The sequence below is a fragment of the Pomacea canaliculata genome, linkage group LG11 (assembly GCF_003073045.1).
Source record: "Pomacea canaliculata isolate SZHN2017 linkage group LG11, ASM307304v1, whole genome shotgun sequence".
In the NCBI taxonomy this organism is placed as follows: Eukaryota; Metazoa; Mollusca; class Gastropoda; order Architaenioglossa; family Ampullariidae; genus Pomacea; species Pomacea canaliculata.
In genome coordinates, this window is record NC_037600.1 from 6,770,562 (window position 1) to 6,796,217 (window position 25,656).

A 25,656-nucleotide genomic window follows, 5' to 3' on the forward strand; every position below is an offset into this window, starting at 1 on the left:
AATGGAATGAAAGGAAATTACTAATAACAAAAAATACTAATGGACAAACACTGCAATTATTACAAAATTTAAAGCCAGAGCGCTTCCAATGTAGCTAAATGAAGCAGTATTTTTTTATTCAATGTCACAATGATTGGAAAATGAAATAAAGATAAGATGTTCATACACACACACACACGCATACACACACACGCATACACACACATGAACACACGCACATACACACGCGCGCGTGCGTGCGCACATCTACGCAAAACCACACGCTCGCTCTCACACACACACACACGTATCCTCGCACAATATGCATTTTTCACATGCATACTCCCTTAAGAAAGAGAGACAGATAGATGAATCGAAACGGTAGCGGCAATAAATAGGTCGTTTTGTTCCCAGCAGCACGTTCGAGGATATTGTGTGACCGTTACACAGGAGCGCCTGAGCAAGGTGAGTTGTGTAATTGATGTGTCTCTCTCACGCACACCTTATCACAGTTAGTACCACTCATAAACTGTCAAATACTAAAACAGTAAGACCTTACCTCAGAGACATCTGTATCAAAACATAGATGAAAAGGCATTCGTTAAAAATTAAAAACAGAAATATCAAGCACACATCAGTGATATAACACACAGCCCACATATAAACACAATAATTAAAAAGTCATAATATTTCCTCTCGCGCTGTCACAAACAAATCAATCTAGCCTGGCCTGCCCACGTTTTACACATAATGTACATAATAAGTGAGGTCTGTACACCAGTGAAACAAATGTGTGAACACTGTGAATCACATGATGTTTTTTTCTATACTGTCCCTCATTCACACAAAGCAGGAAGTCGCGATGTTAACATGACCCCGCCTTCCCCTGTCTTCGTCTTCAGTGTACTTTACTAAATATATATATATAACTTGTATTTGACACGATAGGATACCTTTCGTTGTACTGTAAGTTTAAGATAAGTTGTCACCTGGTCATCATTAACACTGCATATGGTAATATGTTTTACTATGTGGTTATATCTCGTACTGACCTTATTAGTATTAGGTACTGTGTGCCACTTATAGAAATCTGTAATGATGTGTATAATAGCTTGATAGTATAATATACATGGATGATGATGATGATGATGATGATGATGATGATGATGATGATGATGATGATGATGATGATGATGATGATGATGATGATGATGATGATAATAATAATAATAATAATAATAATAATAATAATAATAATAATAATAATAATAGTAATAATAATAGTAATAATACATTTCTTAAAAATATATCAAGGGCATCGTTCCGCTCGTTCCGCAATTGTTCATGCGTGCACTAATTACACCTGATGTCATTATCACGTGAACGCTTGTGATCCCTGAACACCTTAAACTCTTTCTTTTGAAGTGTTTCATCTGCAGCTCACCAAGCTTGCATCCACATGGGAAAATGCACTTGTGATTTTCTTCTTCGTTTATCATCATCATCGTCGTCGTTGTCGTCGTCGTCGTCGTCATCATCACCATCATCATCATCATCCAGTGTAAAAACGTTTGCTTTGCTTTCAAGATAAAGATAATTCAGTTTTTTTCTAAGTTGAAATCTTATAAAGTGCATGTTGTACAATACAGTACATTATTATTGATCTGCAAGGGCAGGTACAGGCAGTGTTCACACGCTAGCAATATACAGATACGTGTATATATATATATACGTTGATTAAAGTGCATGTCCTCTCTATCTCTCTTCCCACACACACAATATATACATACCCAGTGGATACAGTTGCTGACCAGAATTAATCAAGTGAATGGCAGGTGGAGTTGCAGTGCCGCTCAGCCAGCAATCATCGCATGCCAGTCCACGATCATCAATAGTGAGGATACAGGACGCCTTCCTTTCTATAAATTCAGAGATAAAAAGTAAGAAAATGTTTAAAGAACTACATTATCACAATCGATGATTATTGAAAACATTTGATAATGTTTAAAATTTCGAGCAGGTGAATAAGCAGTATATACATACAGATACAACGACAAAAAATAAGTTGTACAAATACCAAGACATAAAACGATGTTGTCTGTGCACTTTAATCCCCCTCACGAAGTGTCTCTGGGTAGTCAAGGGCTGGCTGGTGATGATTACTCATATTACTGTAAACAATAGTTGAATGGTGTAACCACTTCCACACAGAACGATTGTTACTCAAGTTTCTGCCATTATATGTGCGGATCGACTCATTTACATGCATCAATGACAATGGAGAGTGTGGCTTTGGCTGGGGACAGAGGACATATGGAGACATGATTTGATATTTAATACAGCCTCGTAGTGAGTAAACAACAGTTTTGTGATGATTTTTTACCTGGAGATAGCTTGACGGGAGTGAATAGTGAAGTAGGGGACGTGTCTTGACGACCTACAGGTCTTCTTTACAGTTTCTAAAATAAGTTACTAGAATGTGAAAATGGCCATCTGTGTTTTCACCGGTTAGTAAAAATCAAATATACCATTCTTGATCCATCATCAAGTGTATTTGTGGAACATAGTTGGAAATCTTATGTTACCACTGAGCAAATATGCTTGAAAATATCAATCTGAGTGACTTTTAATATGCAAGAGTTAAAAGAATGCCTCCTTTTCTTCTGTCATTCCTGCAACTTACTTCTAGATATGTGATTCCTCTTTGTTTACATGTTTAAGGTTATTTGAACTTAAGAAGTTTACTCACTATCAGAGCCTGTGTCAGCATTAAGGAACATTTAGGACAGCCAGGGTGGAACAGTTTCACCAGTCATGAATTTCTGATTTTCTTACGAAAAAAAAAGAGAATAATCTGTCCTTTATTATCTTGCATGGAGTGTTTTATACAATTGAACATCTTTGTTATGCTAGCTTGTAGCTTATATTCGTCAGTTTGGTAAGTCTTCTTGATAGAAACGTTTCGCCTCCAACCAGAATGGGAAATTGTGGGCACCCAGCCCAGATTCCGACCGACTGGAATGTGCTACATCCCGAAGACTGTTTCTTGTTTACCTGTAATTCTTTGATAAACAAATATGTTGATGCTAGCAATGGAAAACGAAAAGCTGATCCAGAAATTTTGATTAAGTAGTATCTCAATAGCATAAGCGTGACTTCGATTACGGTTTACAGTAAAGTATCTCCATTACAATGAAACAGGTGGTTAGGTCACCCCAGGTCAAGTTTTTATTTCATTTAAACAGTTCTGCTGTGAAGGCAGAGGGCTCTGCTTAAAATACACATTATAGGATGAACTACCACAACAAAGAAAAGTAAAGCATGATTCCTTGGAAAGTGTGTTGCCACATCCATATTTTTAACAGGTCTGCAACTTGCTCACAACAGGCACAGCGTGCCGCCAACACAAGGTAACCTCTCATTCTGTCTGTCTCTCTCTCTTGCTCCTCACCATCCCCAGTGGAGCATAGGGCCGCAACTACACCCCGCCATCAGACCCGGTTGTTGGCCTCCCTTACATTCTGTTCCTAGTAAGGGCCAATATTGGACCAACATGTCTGTGTTTTGTTGTCGCTAGATGTCAGACGATAGCAGTAAAGAGATAGAGTATTACATAAATAACTCAGAGGTTATACATCAGAAGTCTTGACTAAATGTTTCAGAAACCTGTAGAAAATCCAGGTGTAGTAGTTCCTTTTGTGTCGACCTTCACCTAACTGACCCGCTGGGTCAACTTGCCCATAACAAAGATAAGACAAGAATTCGTGCGCTACTTTCTGGTTTAGATATCGTGTTAAAGGGATACTGGAGGCAAAATAAAACTGCTTAAAAACTCGTAAAGAGTAGGATCAATTTTAATCTCATCTACTTTCATGTCTGTTCATGTGGAAAAATGTGAAGGTTCTATAGCACGTTGTGTTTAATAAAAGAAACTACACGGACTCTTTGGTTTGCATTGACAAAGTCTCGTTCTCCGTCACGTGACCTAATGACATATGACAAAGACTGCTTATCAAGTGAGACAGAGTGTTTTCTATAATTTTTTAAAACTGTGCTTTGAAAATCACCCTAAAACCTAAATAAACTCACGAGACTCCACCGAGCACGAGTTCAAACCCTAGCAATGATCACCGACATTTGCTGTCCGTCTCTGACTGACGTCACAAGAAGACTCTGACGTCACAAGAAGACTCGTGTGCTTGATCATCTCGGGAAGCTATCGTGGTTACTCGGCGGCAGGACACAAGGGTCGATTTCACGAGATTTTTTCGATTTGTATAAGCATCGGCAACCGAAATTGTGCTAATAAGTGGTAATTAAGTGAGAAACGAATCCTTTATTTCTCCTGTATTGCTCTCGTGCTCTGTGATTGTAACTAAATATAGTTTTGAAACGTTTGACCGACACCAGAGCCTTATCACAAGCATTGAGTATACCTTTAAAGGCGGGTAGCGTGGGTCAAACAAAGCAGATGAACATTATTTGGGACTCGTTTTATTAAAGCTTTCTAAGCACGGTTTTAGTTTCGACAAAAAATTGTTGGTTTTGTGTTGATCACGCGGTGCATCAGCACGTGACATGCAGGCCGGGGAGTTGATTTCTGTGCGTAAATAATTAAGGGGATACATGTTAGGCAATGCTCATACCAAACAGCCATTTCAAGAAATGTAACAGCACTACAGAAACAGATTGTAAGTATTCCTTGTCTAATGGAAAGCATCGTGTCCTTGTATAGGACCTTGTACATTTCCTTGTATATGTAATAATATTTGCATGTAGAGAGGTAGATGTTTGAAATATGTACCGATGTGTCGACGATAGAAGCGATTTATTTATGTAACAGCGAGGACATGTTCAGCAGCAGCTAGGGAAAAAGATTATAACGATCTTGTTGTTGACTTGCTAGAGTGTTTACTTCGTCTGAGTAATAACAAACATGGGGTAAGTATTACACGGAAATGTGATTCTTGTTTTAGCCTTGTAATTAACTTATTGTAAACTATTGTGTGTGTGTGTGTGTGTGTGTGTGTGTGTGTGTGTGTGTGTGTGTGTGTGTGTGTGTGTGTGTGTGTGTGTGTGTGTGTGTGTGTGTGTGTGTGTGATAGAAAATTAAGGGGAGAGAGGAAGGCCCACCAACTGGCACTGACCGAATCTTGTGGAGGGTCGGGTTGCCCTCAAAGTACATATACTGCACTAAGGTACCCGTCGTTTATTTTTCGGCTTTTTTTTTTTTACCCAGTGTTTTTCAGAGGTGCGGTAGTAGTTATATTTCGAGATTGCAGGCAATAACTGTATTAATGTAGGCTACATTTATCAAATATTTTCTCTATTTCTAGTTTAGGAAATTTCTGCTACTGTGTGTCCGAACAAGAGATGCAAACAATGAATAAACAATCCAGTTGCAGATAGTTCAGTAAGAAGTCTGCCTAAAAATTCCAAACTTTTATATTTTAATTTTTAAAATTACTTATCACAAGTATTTTATGTAATGAAAAGTAATGTAGATACCAAAAACATAAACGACATTTCTTTAATGTATTTAAGTGAAGTATGGTGACCAGTTTTTTTTACATGATTTTCCGATTCCTTCTTTTTGACGTTTTTTACTGTTATCACTGGCATTGCCTCTTACATTGAAAGTGGTTGCTCTTTTAAAAGAGATTGTTGCTTGTTAATGATATTGATAATTCATAACCATATGTGAGTGTTGTTACACACAAAACAAGTATTTCTACTGCTTCATCCAACTTTCTCTAAAAAAAAATCTTCAGATGAAGAAATCATTACACGGGTGATTTCTCTAAGTGTGCTGTGTCTTTGTTGTTTCATGCAAACATAACCTTAGTTAAAAATTTGCTTAATTAAAAAAAATTTAAAAGAAATTGTGATCCTTGTTAAAATATTATTTCACAAATGCAGTTGCGATATCATCACATAGTTTTTTTACCCATATGTCTTGTATTATCTTCATGATTTCGGTTAAAATTTATAATTTTGGTTAAACAAAAAAGATTGCACCAATACGCTACCCCATCTTGCTCTCCTTTTTCTTTATCTCTCTGTGATTTATACATATATGCACGCAGACACAAGTCGTAAAGTTATGAATCACCCTTTGAAAGTTTCCTGTCCACTGAAGATTGTAGGTTTTTAAGCCCACTCGGATGAAAGCTTGACAGCTCGTGTGTTAACGGCTATATTTTGCGTATATTTGCGGATATTATTTTAGTTTCTTTTCGGAATGAAATGTCAAGAGAGAAGAAGTGAGCAGGTCACGCCGCTCCTGGCAACACACAGAACCAAAAGCTTTACCACATGCAACAGCAGTTGTCAGGTCGACTTGCCCTGTAACTGAGATAAAGCCCTGACCTTCCCTCGTTCCCAGTTCAGGTGCCCTATTCGATGTGTGGCGATGACGAGCGACGGTATCACCTGTACTTTACCTTGGAGATATCTCTCCTTCATGTCGTCCACAGCCCTTCCTGTCTTCTCGCGTTTGAGCTGCTTGACTGGTTTGAATGAAAGTTTTCTAGGGTTGGAAACATTGTCGATCCGTTTTCATTTTTTATTGCAGCTGTGTATTGAAAGGTAATGTGATTCACTGAGGTTATTTTCTTTGCTGACTGAATCATCAGACAGCGGAGATTGCTTATATCAATATTCCTTTTAAAAAGTAAGTACCCCTTGCATATTTCTGTTCTGGATGTTTGTATTCAGTACTTGTCTGTATGCATTTTGTGCGTGCATGCATGTTTCTAATGATGCATGCATGTACATAGGTAGAAGGTTTATTTTTTGAGTGTGGTATACAAACAACTTATCCATGTAACAGCTGAGAGATGTCTGGTCGTCGCTAATTTAAAGAATTGTTAAGACATTCTTACTTCCGTTCTATTTACTTACTAGGTAAAAACACATGTAATATATGGATTATTGTATATTGTAACTCTGCAAAATTAGCAAAGCATTTATGTTATGATACTTATTAATCTATTTTATTAATTTTAAATCTAAGGCAAATGTCAAACTGTGTTTTTTTATGAGAGCTCATGCTCTCAGCTCGTATATGTTTCGTGTCAACTTTTTATGAAATTTACGGCTTATTAACCCTTTTATGCAGTGATCCCAATATTTATTTATTTTTTTTATAGTACCTTTGAGGTAAACATGTTACAGTCAATTTTTCTCAACAACGAATAACGCGCAATGACCAAGGGAGGCTACCGAAAATAAGTTTTACTTATTTGTGTTACCTCCCCTGTTAGAATTTCTGCAACATTATCATTCACTGATTTTAGTTTGATACCATTCAGAACAATTGCAAAAATAAAGATTAGCTTTAATGGCATACCGAATGCAATTCTGTATATAAGGTCACTTCTAACTGATGAAGTCTTATATTTTCGCCTGTGTATTTTGATATGACCGATAGCTAAGTATTTATGTTAGTCACTAAAAAAGTGTTTAAATAATAATCTTAAATTTTAATTTACAGCTGAAATCTCAGCACGTTTCTAAATGTAGATTAAATGAAAAAAGGATGGCCGTTAACTAGCACAGACATAGTGACAAATATTACCCAAAACGATGAACTTGTATTTGCATATATGCAATCATAGACATAAGAGCATTCATACAAATATCAACAGCACAGATAAGCTGATCATTAATATCAACAAAGCTTAAACAAGGGCACGGACGTAGGCAGGAAACAAAACTTTGACAAAACTTTGACAAAACATTTTAGGAAATGGAAGACGAAGCGCTCTATATAAGTGTAAATGTCCATGTCCCATTTGAGACCCAGTCAATCGGTTTGATTGCCTGCAATATTTCTTTTGTGTTATGTGTAAGTAGGTCACCATCGAGGTAAACACATAAAACTTCGTATTATACAAACGATTCTTCGAGGATACGTGTGTGGAAGTCGCCGCCGATGTAAACAGAGGAAGACATGAATGAAGAAATGTTATGAAATTATGACAATAATGTTTTAAAATGCTATTCCTTACTGGCAACATAAACACGATGCTAATGAATACTTTTTGATGGAAACTAGTTGCTTACTTTCCCATGTCCTCTGTTCTAGATATGTATTCAAGCTGGAACACACCATTAGGGGAACATTCCAAGATGGCGACAACATCACCTGATAATAGAGCCAAGGAGCTGGAATGTCCGGTGTGCAACAATCACTTTATCATGCCCAAGATTCTACCCTGCGGCCATCTTGTCTGCAGACATTGCATTATATTTTTAATAAGTTCCAAGAACGAGTTACATTGCCCTGTGTGCAGACACACTATCATTGAACAGAAAATGCAAAATATTAAGTGTCCATCGGCCATCGCTGACTCCTTGCCTACAGACATTGCCATGGATGCCTTGGCTATGAGTGTTGATGTTCTTGGTCAGAAACCCGAATGCTGTGTGTGCGATGGAGTCAAGGCAGACTTCATCTGTTTACAGTGTCGAGACCTGCTGTGTTCATTGTGTATAAACGCTCATGAAAAGCTGTCTGCCACCCGCAACCATTGTGTGGAGAACCTGCGGACAGTTTCTGCTGAACGTCTGGCTGCTAACGGCTCTGCTGTGTGTGCTGACCACGGAGAAAAATTATCTTTTTACTGTCCTAACCATAACCTTGCAGTCTGTGCCTCATGTGCCATCAAAGAACACAAAACATGTTCAGAGGTAAAAGATCTTGACATGGAAATGGAGTCAGCTAAAGATGCGATGCAAGTCATTGCTCACACCCTGACTGAAGGGGAGATTACTACAAAACAAATTATAAGGGAACTTGACTCTTGTGAGCAAGAATCACTTTTCTGCCAAAAACTTTGCGGCAGTCTGATAGCGATTTGCAACAAGCAGAAAGAACTTACTTCTCCTGATTCAACTCTAATGGAGGCGGTGAGGGACACCAAAGAGAAACTTTACCAAAGACTGGGGAGGATCAGGTCCTATAAGACCATTGCTTACCGTGCTCGGGTAGTGTCCCTACGTCCAGGGCTGATCCACGCCAAGAGAGCTCTTCAAGAGAGGATGAACACTCAAGACCTTCTCACCACCAGGCCAGCAGACACAAACACGGAATTTCTTCGAAGAACCACGGATTGTAACGAGCTTTTGCGACGGATAAAATCAGAACTAAGACAACTTGAGCAGCAAAGGAAAAAGCCAGAAGTAAGAACTGTTGAATCCGTATTTGTTTCCATGATTTTAGTCAAGTTAATTGTCCTATTCTACATTAACAATGATGGTTTGTTCAGGAACAGCAGATGACATTTCACAGAAACCGTGGCTACGGAGTCATTTTGGGATGGAATGGGGTGTCAGCAGAGTGTCAAGGGCACTATGGGGGCGTCGTAGTGTCCTCCTCTGCTATGGAGACCAACTTCATCTTTGAGGTAAATGTAGTCTCTCACTATTCTGAACTTATCAATAACACATGCTATAAAAAAAATAAGAAACATACCGTGGTTGAAAATTATCAGCCGATAAAATAATACTAACGTTAAAAAAAAAAGCAATTTTCCTAAAGCCTTCGACGGGGGTACATACGTTTGCTTTCCTTGTTTTGTAGTAGTTCCTGAAAAATTTGCGTTTGACATCTCTCTATTTTAAGAAAAAAAATGTCTACTTTAAAATGTTAAATATAGACAGGTCCAATATTTCACTAAAGCCTATTAAGCAGTTCACATGACTCAGGACACCAGCTGTGTTACTCATGTTACCCAGATACAGGTGGTTGAGATGAAGCGTGACTGGCAACCAGACGATATCATGTTTTGTGGAATAACAGGAACACATCCAAACGATCTCAACATAAAGCAAAGGATATGTGACATGGAGGATGTGAAAATGTGTCACCAGGCAATAAATGTTAGTGGCACCTTTTTCATGAACTTCTCTCTCTCCTTAATCCACTTCCAGTTCAAACTTTTTCTAGTTTATGATTTCTAATAAACTACAATTTTATGATAAAAGTCTTAAATAGATAATTCAATGGCTAAAATACTTGATTTAGTAAGGATCAGGAATATCTCACGAACTGCTGTTCTATAATTCTGTTCTCCTTGTCTCTCTTCCTTTCTTTCTTTCTTTCTTTCTTTCTTTCTTTCTTTCTTTCTGTTTATTTATTTATTGCGTGCGTGTGGATAGTGGAATTAATAAGATGCATTGTATAATTACTAATGGTTTTTTTCTGGCTGCGATTGATTCGTTTAATTGAGTCCGCATTCACAAAGCGTGATGGTGAAGAGGAAATATGTTAATGAAATTTATTTTTAAATGATTAATAACAAATATTAAAAAAATTATGTTCATCATTGTTCCTATAATAATTCAGGGATTGGCGATGAATGTGAAACAATACGACATCATAGGACTGATGATAGACCCCGCCAACAACTTTCACTTTTTTCTCAACAAACTGCCCTTGTACATCGCTAAACATATTCCTCGGCCTTGCTACGTGGTTTTTGACCTCGACATTAACATAAAAAAGGTGAGTTCCACCCAGAATATATCAACACGAAATTCTTTAATAAATTCATCAACGTTGTTCAATTTTTTTTCTAAATAATAATTTCTAGAATCCGTGTATATCTTTTTCAGATAAAGGATGACATCGAAGAATTCATTGTACCTCCTGAGTTCTTAATCAAATAATATCAAAGGGTTAATAAAACTGCATTTTTATGTTCTGGAAAACCTCATATCTCATTCACAGTTCCTATTCCTTGAACTGAAAGTGTTTTCTTTTAGTTACCAGTTTTACCGTCTTAATTTCAAGTATAAAGAATCCTGATTCTTTTTTCTTCTGTGCAGATAATTGCACTTCCTGCAGTCAGGCTGACAAATGTGTCATGGAACTGGAAAGGCAATCAACCAGAAAATACTTCATGTGTGTCCACAATCGATCTGACTGTAGATTCCCCATAGCTGTGTATTTCAACCCTTTGTGTTCTTTAACATAAACTGGACTTACAGCACGCAGACAAATATTGTAAACTTGTGTTAAAGTATGTTTTGCCTTTCCTTGGCAACCTATTGGACAATCAACACCTTTGCACGTAAGTGTGTTGAATGAAACTTAATCGTCAGTCTATGAATACTGCTGGAGTCAAACAACAGTAAAAGACAGGTGACCAGGTGCATCATTATTTTGGTAATAAGTTTTGTGTGCTTCAGTCAGCATCTTCGGACCAAGCACATGAACTTCGGGAAAAAAAGGTCGACGGAAGTATACACCGTCCAAAACAAAGCATTGGCGACCCTGAGCATATACATTTATTATAATCCAATTATATTATGTATATTATAATACTAAAGTCGCCTCTCAGGCTGTATACACATTTACTGAGTGTGCGTCTCTGAGACAAAAAAGTACTGGGAACTTGACTATCCTTTTAAATTAAATCGTAGTCGGGTGTAGAGGTACCCCTGTAGTGGTTCAGTTCGTGCTTGGCAGACTAGATTGTTGTTTAGTCTCTCTCTCTCTTCCTTGCCTGTGTGTCAGTACTGTAAGTGAGCATGGTTCCTGTATTTTCCAAGCCCTTTGCTTTCTTTGTCTTTTTATGTTTTTTTAATTGTTTTTTATGTATCTTTTCTTTTGCATTTTCTCGTATTTTTATTTTGTCCAAAATGGGCCTTTGGTGTTTATCTTTTAGTAAGTTATTTTTTTACTAAGTTGTATAGTTAGCTCAATAATTGTGTGTGACTAGGTAAGTATGTGTGTGAATGTGTATGTGTGTGTGTGTGTTGCTGCAGTGCTTACAATTCTTGGAATATCTTGAATTTTTTTCTAAGGAGTTCCTTTGCAATCTTGATCGATTTTTGTGTTTTGCTACTTATTAACAGTTTCGAGATTCTTTGCCATTAATTAACCCTGTCATAATGATAATTAAGACCAAATTGTACACTGAACAGGTGATCCGCTCATTACCATTTGTTGTGCAATGTATAAAGTTGAGAAGACTGAGAAAAGGTTGAACACAAAGCTGGTAACTTGTTTGTTTGACTTTGGTAATTAAATATCCAATATTAAAAGCTACAATAAAAAAATTATTCAGGCATTTTATTTGGTTTTTGATGCTTATTTTTGTTTTCCTGGTGTATATTAAAAGAATGTAATATTTTAAAGATATTGATAATATATATATATAAAGTTTTTAGAAGGATGGTGTTTGAGTATTTATATAGAGAGAGATATAGGCAAATACACAAAAAAGAGAAGATTCTCATACAAACTTCCAAGGAGACAGATACATGTTCAGACAAATATATGGACAGTAATTAAATCTGTCACCTGTGTAAATAAGTCTTCGCGCACCTGTTTGCGCATGTGTTTCTGTGTGTAGGGAGGTGTGTATGTGTGTGTGTGCAAAGGCTAAAGACTTGAACATTTTCTGTGAAGATCGATAGATTAGGAAAAATAATCAGTATTTGAGCAAAGCAACTATTAGCAAAATAAGTGTGACACGATTTTAAGAGTTGCAAGGTAGTGACAATGTGAAACATGACGATTTGTCCTTTGTAGACGATGTGTTTCTAGACGAGAGATACCAGCGACTGATATCAACTCATCCTGCGTAAATCAGAGACATGTAGGAGCACTACATCACTTGATAATCACTACACCCTACCAGCAAATTTTTCATAAAGTAAAAGTTAAAATTTTTCCTCTTCCACTAACAGCAAATTGAAAACGAAAGAAAAAACTATAAAGATTATGTTAAATTTTACCACCAAAAACAATTCCAGTGAGAATTTTCACATTTTAGTTGGGTTTAAGTTGCAATTAAAAAAAAGCAAAACTGCTGGTGTTAAACTCATCAGATAGTTATTACCAGGTCGTTCACAGCTTATGCGATTAAAGGGAATTTACTCTGTAACAAATGTTTTTTTTTATAGAATGGATTACTTCCCACTTGATCAAAAATGTCGGGAGATAAAAACAGTCTGCAGGAAAAAAAAGTTGGAGATAGCAAATAAAAAAACAAGAAGAAAAAATAAGACAACAAAAATCTAAATCACACAAAATAAATAAATCAAACTAATTATCAGAGTAGTCAAACACGGTAATTAGGTTTGAATGTGAAACCCACAACTCGCACATTTCAAATGTAAATATATATATAACGCAATTTTTATTAAATGAAATAATGCTTGGAATATAAAATAAACTTAACAATGTCTCTCTCTCTCACACACACACAAACTTTCACATGCATACACAAGCAAACGCAGATTGAGCACAAGCATGCAGTTAATTTACATGAGATGACTCAAAAGAAAAAAAAATAGGGTCAAGTTGATTTCCCGGCTACACTGCTGGAGGATAGGATATAACTGTTGCACAGGAGCAGACAAGTCAGGTAAGATATCTGTGCTTTGGCCTACACACACTTTATCACGGTTAATAAAGGTCCTCAACTGTCAGGTATACGAGGAGTAAGCCCATAGTGTGTGCTATCTAGGTTAAACTACAACCATAGCTGAGTGCTTCTCAGAAACTAAAATACAGTCCTGACACACACACACCTTATCCTGTTTGCCGAGCTGATAATTTCTGAAAAAAGCTGTCAAGCTGACAAAGCTCTCTACCTGGCCTACAGTGTACAGTTGTACTTGTGTTGCACCTGATAAGCCAGCGAGACAAATAATTATATACTGTGAATCACACGTTTGTTCTATGTTTCTATACATTTCTATGTTCACTGTTTCTATACATTGAGACTTAGAAAACAGGATTTCATGATATTACCAGGATGTGGCTTCGCACCTGTCTTCGTCTCTAGTCTACTTCACTAAATATGTGAGACCCTGGTATTACACATGGTAAGATATTAATGATTATAACTACGAAGTAATAGGCACTACTACAAATATTCGGATTAGACTAAGCCACACTAAATATTATCATACGATGCTATACATGACCCCCTGGTACTAAATATTACCACACATAATTTAATTACATTCTGTTATATATTGCCACACATAGTTCAAGATATACCCACACAACACCATCTATCCCATATACAGTATTTAAAATAATTTCAGACTATTATTGTATTACACGGAAGGACTGCCCACTGTGTAAAGTCATTCACTGAATGACAACACAACTCTGTACACAGGGTGGATACAATAAACCGCAGGGACAACCGGGTGGCTAGGTTATGGCGTCCGACACCGACACTTGAGAGATTAACACCTGACATGACAGAGTCAAGTGTGTTGAGATATGAAAGAGGTTGATAGCATCTAGGCAAGGTACACAGGTAGTAGGTTCTCCTTTCTTACACTCCGGCAGATAAAACGAACCCTAAATGTTGTTACCGCCGTAAGCAGCAGGTGTGAAGGTGGATTACCCATTGTGTCAGAACGGTACACCAACACTTGCTGTCCCTTATGATCTGGTTGGTAAAAGGGAGAAAAAATGTTTTGTCACTCCCTCTAGTCGACAAGCAGTAAAGTAAGACGACGATCGACTCGCCCTGTCGTCGACACAACATTCCGTGAAGCAGGAAGCCTCGAGTAGCATTGTTAGCTGTATGTAGGGTATGACTGGTGTCACATTCCGGGTACGTGTATCATTTTTTTTTTTTAGAGATCAGCAAGCCGTTGAAAAAAATCGCAATGCTGTGTATATACACAGGACACTTTTATCAGTAAGTTGCTATTTGTCGGAGATGGTATTCGTAACTCAAAAGATATATAAGTATATAGCAGTGCTATATACATATGTATCTTGTCATGCTTAACCTGCTTAACTTTAGTAATAGTAATTTGATTTATCGTGTAATAATGCTGTCACTTGCTGGTGTGCGAAAGCAATTACCTGTGCGAGAGGTCGGGGACATGAGAAGTGGCTGAGTGGGTTTGTGGAGGGTGAAAGCCGGGTGTAAGGCGAACCATCATTAGAATGTATCCCCTCCTCTTTCTTCCTTGGACTGTCAAATCCATGTCTCCCCACCAGTTGTAAATCGTTACAGCTACTTTGTAATTCATATGTTGGAAGATGAGGACCCACTGTAAAACAATGCAATATTACAGGTAGATAAAAAATGGCACCTTCATTGGTACTCCAGCCTCACAACTAATACTTTGTGTCCTAACCCTGGCCCAAAGTGCAGGCTCAACCTGGGCCAAAAATGATACAATACGTTTAATAGATTCACACTCTTTGCATAGGATATCTCATACTTTGTCATTTTATATACTTAATCTGTGTATTTCCATTCTGCAGCTATCTTTAAATGACATCCATCACAATGACCGGTGGCTTTCGTACACGTGGCTGTCTTCCCTCTGGGACATCGTTTCATTTTCGCCTCATTCTGTCTGTTTTTGTCTTTAATCTTGTCATCTCTTCACATGCAAGAGTGACAGCACAAGGTAAATTCCTACAATAGATTTTCATAAAAAGCAAGTATTTGCTGGGGAATTCTTTTTTTAATAATGAGTGTTATATTTAGTTACAAAACGATTAGAATTTCTTATGTGAAGCAATCGTCATGAAATTTCAGCTGATTTGTATCAACACGAGCATACATGATAAACATGAGTAAATGAATTTATCGATTGATAGAAAAATAAAACAATAATTAACAGTGTAAATGTAGAAGAAATATCCAAGCCTATCAGTTGATGTTAAGCATCAGAACCTCAATAATTTTGCTTTTATTTTTAATGTGCAGGTAGCAAAATTAGTTGCCAGATTCCTGCTGTCCAGCCCTTGGCAAACACAAATCTGACATGTCTTTTCCCAGAAGATGTTAGCTACACGAAGAAAGATTTTACAGTTTATTATTACAAAGAAAAGGAACGTCCAGGTGTGTTTGCTATGTGTGGAGCTTTCCCTTATTGCATCTTTAAACTCGTGTGAAATCTATATCTTCTACTTCTTCTATTTCTACTTGTTAAACATTACCAACCAGAAGATAACACAAACTGTGGGCTGTAAAAATGTTAGAATACAATTTAAGGTTTACCTATATGTTTTCCTGCCATTAAAACTCATCCTTCTGTCCTGTAAAGATGCTGTGCTGGATTGCTGGTGGCTTTCTGGAAGTGTGGACTGTTATGTCAAACGTGGGTACGAATATGACAAAAAGATATCCAATAGACTGTCGCTGGCGATTCCACGAGTTTCAATATCCCAGATGGGCTTGTACACGTGTCAACTTGCTACCTATGGACCGGAATCCATTGACACCTGCAAGCTCGATGTCCAGACAGGTAAAACTTTAATTCTTACCTCAATGCAGTTAGTGAGACCCTGTGATCCCGATACTGCTGGGTGAGACCTTTGACATCAATGTCCTGTGACCTGGATGTCCTGCTTGCTGAGATATAAAATATTGATGTGCCGTCGCATCAGCAAATTTTTACCAACTTAAAGATTAAGTGTGTTTTTACATACAAAACATTGGCACTATACAGGTTATTATATCGCATTCAAAAGGTACACAACTGAGTTTGTTTCAGTGGATGGATCTGTTTGTGACATCCAGTCCGTCAAACAAGAATCAGAAACATCTTTGTCCTGTTACTTCCCCGTGGACCTCAGCAAAACCCGACAAGACTTTGCTGTCTATCACTTGAGCCAGGGTGTCACAGGTAGTAGAAGTGATTGCTATCTTCATTAAAGTTTTAACAAAAAGTCAATTTTATCCTCTTTTCTTTGTTTATTATGATTGATCAACACGGCTGACAAGTCATACTTAAATATTTTAGAATCATAAGATCTTGCACTACAAAGATTGTTAGGATATCATTTTAGTTATAAATTTTATAAATTTTATTTATATATTGTTTTTGTTTATGTTTATTTGTTTTATTTATATTTTTGTTTATTTTGTTTTATTTGTATTTTATTTGTGTATATTTTTGTTTTATTATTTTTATCACTTGTGATTTTGTTTGTATTAAACTGCTTTTCCTTTGCAACTGTTAAGTGAAGTCTTTTGTTTTCTGGACATGAGATAAACCTACAAAAAAATTGTGTGTTTTACACCACCACATGCTGATCATTAATAACAATACAACGAGGATGATTCGTGCTTTGATTAGTATTGGGTGGTAGGATTTCATAACCAGACCAGAAATAAGTACAAACACTATTTACTGTAACTTTATACAATGCAGTCAATGAGACTTTCTCAGTTATGTGAAGAATACTTACTATTTCGGGGGAAGGACGAGGTGTGATCTTCAGGGAATTTTACATAACATTTAGCTAACATTTGTTTCTTTGGTACTATACACAGCTGATGTGTTAAGATGTACCTGGGAGGAAGACAACCCGAACTGCAACGTTGCCCAAGGTTTTCAGTTTGACGGGAGTGTGTCTAGTCATCTCACCCTGATCATACCCAGCGCCTTCAAGACTCATGAAGGAACATACAGCTGTCAAAGTACAAGCAAGGAGCCTTTCTCATATCACACCTGCTCCTTCACACTTCACAAAGGTAACAAGTTGGTAGAAGCAGAAATGACAAAATGTATATTATTGAATTTTCTTAAAACATCTTGTAATGTATAACTGTTACAATAAGGTACAAACTTTTTTCCCCTATATTTGATTGTATACGCTCAGGTTTTAATAGGCTGTTATTTATCATTAAAGATTACTTACTAAATCTTATTTAAAGTAATTATGCCAAGAACCTAATGTACAGCTGACATATTGTTCTTACTGTACAGTGACATCGTGTTTAATACAAAGTGTCAAGGAGGAGCAGCCTACAGAGCTAAGATGTAACTTCAGTGTTGATGTTAGTGCCACTCGACAGAACTTTAAGGTTGTACTTCAAGGCAAAGGTAACTGATAGAGAACTAATATATCTGTTCATAAGAAATTTTTAATAATATTACAAAGCAAACTATTAAAATACGCAATCTCTCCGGAAGTTATGCACTAATTTTAAGCTAGTTTTATAACAAATTTGGCAAATTAAAACAAACAAACGGGAATGTACATACGTCTGCACGCACACTCACATCGCACACACTATCATCGAATTATCTCACACAAAATCGTTTTGACAAATTCTAGACGAGGACATCCTGACTTGTACCTGGCCAGACGGAAAGTTAGTCTGCAGCACAGCTCCTGGATATGAGTTTGACAACATCGTCACCAATCGTCTCGTCGTCGTCAGAGTACCTCGATCCTCACCCAAACAGAATGGAACGTACACCTGTCACCTGCAAGGCTTTGATTCCAGTGACTTTCAGTCATGTGACTTTCTCGTTACCTCAGGTAAGAGTCGACAGACATACCATGTCTTACTTAACAGCACTTTACCAATATTCACATCTAACAGCAAACTATTTAGTTGGATTTGTTTCATGGGATTTTTTCCTTAAAAGTGTAATCATGTTCGATTGTGGATATTTTCATATTTTTTACTAAGATGTATGAGAATAAATTATATTTTACAACAATAACGATAATTTTTTTTTTCTTTAGCGTGGTTAATTATTTTGTTTTCAGAGTCGGTTACTTCCCTTGATGTAGGTGCGATTGTAGGAGGTGTTATAGCGGCTGTGGTTGTCATCGCGATTATCATCACTGTGTTCATTGTTTTACATAAACGTCGGTAAGCGGAAATGTTCAGTGTGTGTGAGTGTATGTGTCTGTGTGTATTTGTATGCCTGTGTGTGTGTTTTTATGCATGTCTTTGAACCATCTTAGTTATTTTCCTTTCTCAGGACGTCCTTGTGTTTATAATTTTCTGGATGGTCGGTAAGGTTAAAAAATGTAATTAAGATTTTTTGTTATGCAGACAACCACATCAGACGACAGTCTCTAAAGAAGAAGAGCTATCATTGATAAACAAGGTAAAAAAAACAGCGTTTACAGTAGAATAAAAGGTACTATATACGAAACATCATTTATACTTAAAAGACCAATTATTTCAAACCATTACCAATTTGATGATAAATTACAAGAAAATAAAAAGGCAGTGACTTTGTCTGTTGCGTTTAGTCCTTCACCATCTAAACGAAAAACATACTTTAGCCGTGTGCTGTGTCAATCTGGAAAACTTGTTTACTTGAATGAAATGCCTACGCGGTGCTTTCATCTATTTTTAACAGATTATAAGCTTTCAGTAACGAATTAACTTTGTTAAGCATGTGTCCTAAAAGATAAGACATATAAACTTATACAGTTTGTTTTAAACAAAAATGAACATTTGCGATTGATTTTTTTCCCAATGAAGCTCGCTCCCGCATAACATTTTTGAAAGATTTATTTCTAACTAGTTGATTTTCTGCTTAAATTTGTTCATATAGTAAATTTCATGAAATCTGAACTTTTTATTTCGGAGTCTTTCCCTTGGTAAAAATAATGTGTTTTGTTTTTGCTGTTGCAGAAACAGGAGGCTACACAGAAGGTCATTACGTTTTTGAAAGAGTCTAGCGAAAAAATGTATCAAGACATGGAAACAAGTTTCTTTTTCGTACCATCTCTTTATATAAATAAAAATGCATACCGAATAGAAGAATTTGCCGGTGAGCAAATATTCATTACACAGCCATCCAATGAGGATGACATAAAGCACGACAAGGCCATGCAAGACATCCTTCAAAATCTTTACCACGTGGCGGACAGTGAGAAGGAGGCAATGTTTGTCATCTCACAGTTTGATTATAACAGCTACCTGACTACTCTAAAAGACACTATTTCTGGTCACCAACTTCCAATGCCTGCTAAACTCAGGCAACAAGACCAGAACTACGGTGACTTTGACCTGCTCATTGTCCACCGCCAGTACGGGTTAGTCGTGGTGGTGGTCAAGACTTGCAGTGTTGGGTCTGGAGATGGTCAAGATGACACCAAGTTAGTGGATGAGGTCAAGAAAGGTGTCAACCAGTTGCTAGACGCAGAGCACATGCTGCAACATCTTCTGTCTGATCAGCAGTGGAACCTTGCTGTACACAAGACACTGATGCTACCCAACGTTTCAGAAGAGGTTCTTAGAGACGAACTGGAGAAACACAGTCTGGAGGGACTGGTGGACAGTAACGGGAAAATGAATCTAGCACTACCAATGTTACGCAGAAAGAAGACAATGGTTTGCATGACAACATTGTTTATTTTAAAAGATGAAGATTACAATAACTGTAAAAATAAATTAAACAGAGTGTGATTTATATAGCATATGCTCACTCTCATAAACAAGCACACAAACACACACGCGCGCGCGGGGTAAATCAAAAACAAGGATGACAGGTAATAATTGATGATGTTGTTCATTATCAAATTAATTTGAGCTCTGAGGTTTTAGCTTTATCAATCGTATTTTTCGGTATTATAATTGTTGCTAGTGTTTGTTTTTGACGTGTCTGACGTTTCTCGCGTTGATGGCTTCGCTTCCCTGTTGACATGAAGACTCCACAATCAGCGCAGTTCCACGCGCTTTAGACACATTTGTCCTTTGTTGATTAGTGAACTCTTGAGTCTGTTGGGGCTCATTCGTTGTTCCGGTTAGACTAGTGCCGTCTGTCGTAAGTGATTCTATGAATGTGTATTCCTGCTTTTATGAAATCTTTGACATTTGGGCTGCGAATAGGGTCGTTTCCACGGGCCTCGGCCTTCACCTTGGCTTCTCGAAGTGAAAGCAATACTAAAAAATAGTACGAACAATGTTGTTATGGAACCTGTAAGAGCGATTCTAGGCATGAGGATCGAGCCCACATGTAAAGGATGGATTTTATACTGTTTCCTCGGCCGAAAGTTGAATCTTGGAAGCATAAGAAATTGTTTAAAAGCATGTTGCCGACCAGAGATGGTGTATTCACTGCCGAAATAGGAAATACATTTATATGTACAAAACATTTCGTTGATGGAATAGGACCAACGCAAGTGTCTCATAACCGGACGTGTGATGTAAGGTAGAGAAAGATTTCATGAACATAAAACTTATTATTTATTATTGTTGTTGTTGTGGTGGTGGTGGTGGTGGTGGTGGTGGTGTATTCATTTCACTTTCATTTTTTTCAGATAAAAACCGCTGTCCAAATTCCCAGTATTCAGAACTGCTGCTTGTGTGCTGAAAGACTAAAAAGTAACAACGAAGGTCTAAAAATATGGTTACAGAGTGTTTCTAATGGCAAACCCATGATAAATGATGTACAGTATCTTACAATAATTTCCAGGTAACTGTGCATATAACTGGTGTCTTTATTTTTATTTTCAGAAAAGAGTCTAACTCTTATATGTTAAGTTTTTGGCTGTCCTAGTTGAAATTTAGGAACATCAGTTTAGGACATTTTGATAAGCAACTCAACTAAATCATTTCATATTTTAGAGGACAAGTGTGAGAAGATACTAGAAAATTGACACAGAGAGATAATTATCAAAGTAGCTTATATAACAAGGGACAAACAAATCGCCTTGTATGGAAACAATGGCAAAAGGCTGTCACTTTTATTAATCTTCTCAATACTATTTTCTACATTTGTGTTGTTGCAGGTTCTGCGGTCCAGCCTCACAATCCCCACTTCCTGTTCCCAACACTATATCATGTGACATTCTGCCCGTTACACCTGAACACGCTTTGTGTCTGACAGGGAACCTCTTTGAAACCACAATTCTTCATGAGGACCACCTGTCTGTGCTGAAAGATCCTCCACCACTAGTTGGTCTGTGCGGTCCTCCATGCACAGGGAAGACAAGAACACTTGAGCTGATCGGAAGACGATGGATGTCTGAAGGTCATGAAGTGCATGTTGTCTCCTTGTGGCAGACCAGTCTCGCGGCTTCTTCAATGCTTTGTGAGGTCCTCGGAAAGAAGACAAATAGCAGTCACAGAGAAGAAGGTTCACAAGCACCTCAGGGTCGTGTCGTCCCAATGGCCTTTGACCTGAAACGAGATAATGTCAAAGACATTGTCAGATCAATAAAAGACAAGCCGGTACAGAAAGGAGCACTCTTTATTTTGTGTGATGAAGTGGAGCATGATGGGTAGGAATCTGGTTGTGTGTGTTTTAGTGACGTGTACATAAGTCTTTATGTGTGAGCGTTCGCGTGTTTCAGCCGTAGCAACCTGCATCTTGTATTTTTGCTGTGTTATGATTTATGAGGTTTTTTCCTCCTTTTTGCATGTAAAAGATAGGAAAACGTGTAATGTTTGTAATTCTCTATCAGTATGGTGTAAATTTAGCAAAGCATACGTAGGTATGACACGTAGGTATTTCAATGTTGAATTCGTATCAACTTTATTAAGTTGCGTTTTAAATTAAAAGAGACCAATTTATTTTAAGCATCATTTAACTGTAGAGAAAAAGTCAATAAGCATGAAATGCAATACGTTTAATTTTTTTGCGAATCGATTTATATCCTGGGAATTACGAGAATTAGAAGAAACTTTTTTTTTAAATTACTGATCCTGAACTTGTGTAATGTTTCTTTGCAGAGGTAATACCTTGTTCATCTATTTCTGCGAAAAGCTTCTAAAGAAGGTCCCAACTCTTCATCTGTGGTATGCCAGCTGTTTCACAGAAAATAGTACAACAAACTGGCAGGTGAAGGTTCTTATTCGCCCTATAAGTTGTCCACCAGTAATTTTGAAAGAGAAGCAACTGTCAGGGGTAACTGAGTTTTACAAAATACCAAACTGGGCGCTGGACTCTAATACACGGACGCCAACAGAGGGACCACCAATCAAGTACGTGTACCATGGTGGAGAAGAGCACTCTGAAGGAGATCCACAGGGCTGTCAATCCTGTTTAGAAGAATTGATTCGTTACCTTCAACCTCTGTTCATGGGTAACAAGCATTTTACCCAATCCCTTTTTACTATTAGGAGGTCACACAAGAAATATTTTAAGTATCAACTTTTATTTTACCCATTTTCAGACTTTTTAATGACACACTACAAAATATTATAAAAAGATTTTAGAATGCAGTGTGACCGTTAAAGTATCAAAATCTAGTAATGAGGTCCTTGGAAAAATTAGCTATCAAAGGCGAAGCTGAGTTCTTTGGATTTATTTGATTGTTTTATTAATTTACAAGTTAACTTGATAGATCGTTGGATGGCTAGGGTAGCTTACCTAACTTTAACCCAGTGTCTATATTTTTTTCGTGTTTTCATACCCACAGGTAAAGCGCCTTTGACCTCAGAAGCTGCTTCCATCGCAATCTCCACAAGCATCGGAACTGGTTCACCTGTGTCTGAGCTTCGCCTTGATGACAAGGACATGATGGTGTTGACTGAATCTGATGTGAAGGAGAATGTGACTTTCGTCACGCTGCTGAGAAAATTTGGTTTTAAGACAAAGTTAATAAAGGAACCACCAACAGAGAGTGCTTTAAAAGACACAAGTGAATGTGTCCTCATAGCAAATGGGAAATACGTTCATGGCATAAAAAGAAAAGTTGTGGTTTTCTTGGAAAAAGCGCTCACTAAATCAAAGTCTAAGAAACCTGTAAAACCTTCAGACTCCTTAAACAGGGTGCGGTGTGTAACTAGCTGCACTTCCCAGCTGATCTGGGTAAAGATTTCATAGAAGCAGATTTTATACCATTACACAACTTGAACTCAATGTTTTGCCAACTAAGAAGGCTGAAGGATATTGTAATCAGCGTCACATAGACCACTCTTTGTTATGTGTCACTGTAATAGAAATGGTTAGAAAAGTAAGCTTATTGTAGTTTTATAAAGATAATACATAACATACATAACAATTAATTGCACACAGTCGATGTTTGCATAAATCTTAAGTAATTGTAAAATTAAAAAAATCAGTGGAGGGTCAGTAGAGGGGTATTTCTTCTGTGGGTGTCGGCTACTTGATGATCGCATAGTGAGTAACAAGAGAAACAGGAAAGCAAGAATATCGAAAGTCACTTTTCGGCACCACATCAGAGTGTAGGGAGCAACCAGTCATCAAGTAAGCGACTTCAGCATCTCGACTTCACCTGTACCTTGAGACCAAGAGGGCAAGACTTGGAAACAAGAACACTTGGGTTAGAGAACCTTGAGCAAGGGGCGAGTCAGTGACGAGGAACTGTTAGGACTGCCTGGGGTCACCGTGGAAAGCAAAGGGCTACGTGAGTAGGACTTGCACTACCTGTGAGAGGACTTGCACTACCTGTCAGAGGTAGACGTTCGACGCCTAGGCCGCCAGAAGTTGTGGTTCATGAAGAAGAACCTCTCCTGGATTCGCCGGAGCTGCAAAAGATCGGAGAACTTTGTATGTCAAAGTGGTGTTTTTTTCTGATGCTGTACGTGGCATATCAGTCGTTAAAGACACACCATGTATGCCTCTGGACTGGGACAGGCTCGACTCTGTGTCGCCCGGAGAGCTGTCGTCGCTCTCTCACGTGGTTGACAGATCGAACGGGAAGTACTCCGGACAGTGGAACAAACACTTTTGAGGAAAAGTCATCTCCACTAAATAACAATCATGGACACCTCAAAAAGACACTACGAAAACAACTAAAATTACTGAGAGCTAAGTTGATGTGAGTGTGCATGGGAGACAAAATGGTAGTAATATCGAGATTAACAACACTGCAATAATGAAAGTATGCTTTGCATGGATAGTGCAACGACACCCGTAAGACGAGTCGTTTTTATTGTATTCTGTATTTTAATGGTAAATAAATCGTTTTTATTATACGGGGCTGAGTCTTGAGAGAAGCAGGGGTGAGGGCTGGTGAGCCGCGTAGTGAAACCTGAGTGATCAACGTGTTATGATTGTACGTGGAGGTGCCTTGTAGTTTATGTTGCGGGTAGGAGGAGTTAAGCCTCACTATCATTGACGCACCCGGTTCCCCGTGGCCAGCAGGAGTAAGGGCAAATGAGAAATGAGTGGTGGACGTGTGATTACAGTAGGTGTATGTCTCAAGACTAATCAGCCCGAGACAACGGCAATTGCAAAACTAATGGCAATCTTTGCATATCTTTTTCCCAGGGTGCACTTTTCTAACGACTTTAAGCTGTAAATAACACACAATTTCAAAACATCTATCTGTATGAAAACTAACCCTCTCTTTTGCACGTAAATAAAATTTAACAATGTAGACTTTCGGATTGTAAATTTATACATATTTGCAAGTCTATTTTAAGAGATCTCCAGTTTACAATGTTGGTCTACAAGTTTCTGTTTAAAGTGTGTTTATCGCTCGGTTGAGCTGCACCTGGGTAAGGTGATGTTCCTACAGAAGTAGAATAGCCGCACATGAGACAACCGTGCTGATGACACAGCTACCCAGCTAAAAAAACGACCGGCCGGGTAGATGCTACATCAAAGGCGATGGCAGTTATGTCTGTCGTCAAGGGAGCAGGGCGGAATTCAAACACTGGCAGTGGGGGAGGCATCAACGCAGGTTGCGTTACCTGTTCTTTATTACAGGTGTAGTACAGCCCGCTGGCAAACCTGGGAGTAAAGAAGGTTGCTGACAGATGGCCACAGAGCCCAGCGAGATCGAGGTAAGTGATGTGAGTGTCGGTAGATGCTAGCGAGGACCGAGCTAGCTAATTAAATGCTAGCTTAGCACTGGAGCTGTTTGTTTTAAACTCTGTTAAAAGGCTGTTCACTGCATATGATTTTAAAGGAAACTTACTCTGAACAAACGCAGCTTTCTTGTAAAGCGGGTTTCTTCCCATTCGGTCCAAGAGTCCTGAGAGATTATCTAGCAGCTTA

The 25,656-nt window shown here is 37.9% G+C and overlaps 2 protein-coding genes across 8 annotated transcripts; both read left to right on the forward strand.

Moving 5' to 3' along the window:
- The first annotated feature begins 351 nt into the window (after positions 1–351).
- LOC112576023 (protein PML-like) lies at positions 352–12,059 on the forward strand. 4 transcript variants are annotated; one of them, XM_025258219.1, is made up of 7 exons: positions 352–444; positions 1,774–1,919; positions 8,069–9,165; positions 9,252–9,389; positions 9,721–9,864; positions 10,331–10,489; positions 10,813–12,059. In XM_025258219.1, exons 2-7 carry the CDS (start codon positions 1,808–1,810, stop codon positions 10,924–10,926), a joined length of 1,764 nt encoding a protein of 587 aa, XP_025114004.1. In that variant the 5' UTR covers positions 352–444; positions 1,774–1,807; the 3' UTR covers positions 10,927–12,059. The 4 variants fall into 4 exon arrangements, with proteins under 4 accessions (XP_025114004.1, XP_025114007.1, XP_025114005.1 ...); XM_025258222.1 differs by lacking the exon at positions 352–444 and adding an exon at positions 6,554–6,652 and having other exon boundaries at positions 1,800–1,919; XM_025258220.1 differs by lacking the exons at positions 352–444; positions 1,774–1,919 and adding an exon at positions 4,477–4,670.
- Positions 12,060–12,935: 876 nt separating this feature from the next.
- On the forward strand, positions 12,936–25,000 carry LOC112575385. 4 transcript variants are annotated; one of them, XM_025257221.1, is made up of 15 exons: positions 12,936–13,361; positions 15,239–15,387; positions 15,690–15,824; positions 16,030–16,230; positions 16,480–16,611; positions 17,262–17,462; positions 17,698–17,814; positions 18,050–18,256; positions 18,491–18,596; positions 18,783–18,837; positions 19,374–20,075; positions 21,005–21,159; positions 21,476–21,967; positions 22,419–22,771; positions 23,108–25,000. In XM_025257221.1, exons 2-15 carry the CDS (start codon positions 15,249–15,251, stop codon positions 23,512–23,514), a joined length of 3,402 nt encoding a protein of 1,133 aa, XP_025113006.1. In that variant the 5' UTR covers positions 12,936–13,361; positions 15,239–15,248; the 3' UTR covers positions 23,515–25,000. The 4 variants fall into 4 exon arrangements, with proteins under 4 accessions (XP_025113006.1, XP_025113008.1, XP_025113005.1 ...); XM_025257223.1 differs by lacking the exon at positions 12,936–13,361 and adding an exon at positions 13,858–14,262; XM_025257220.1 differs by lacking the exon at positions 12,936–13,361 and adding an exon at positions 14,270–14,660.
- The last annotated feature ends 656 nt before the right edge of the window (positions 25,001–25,656 follow it).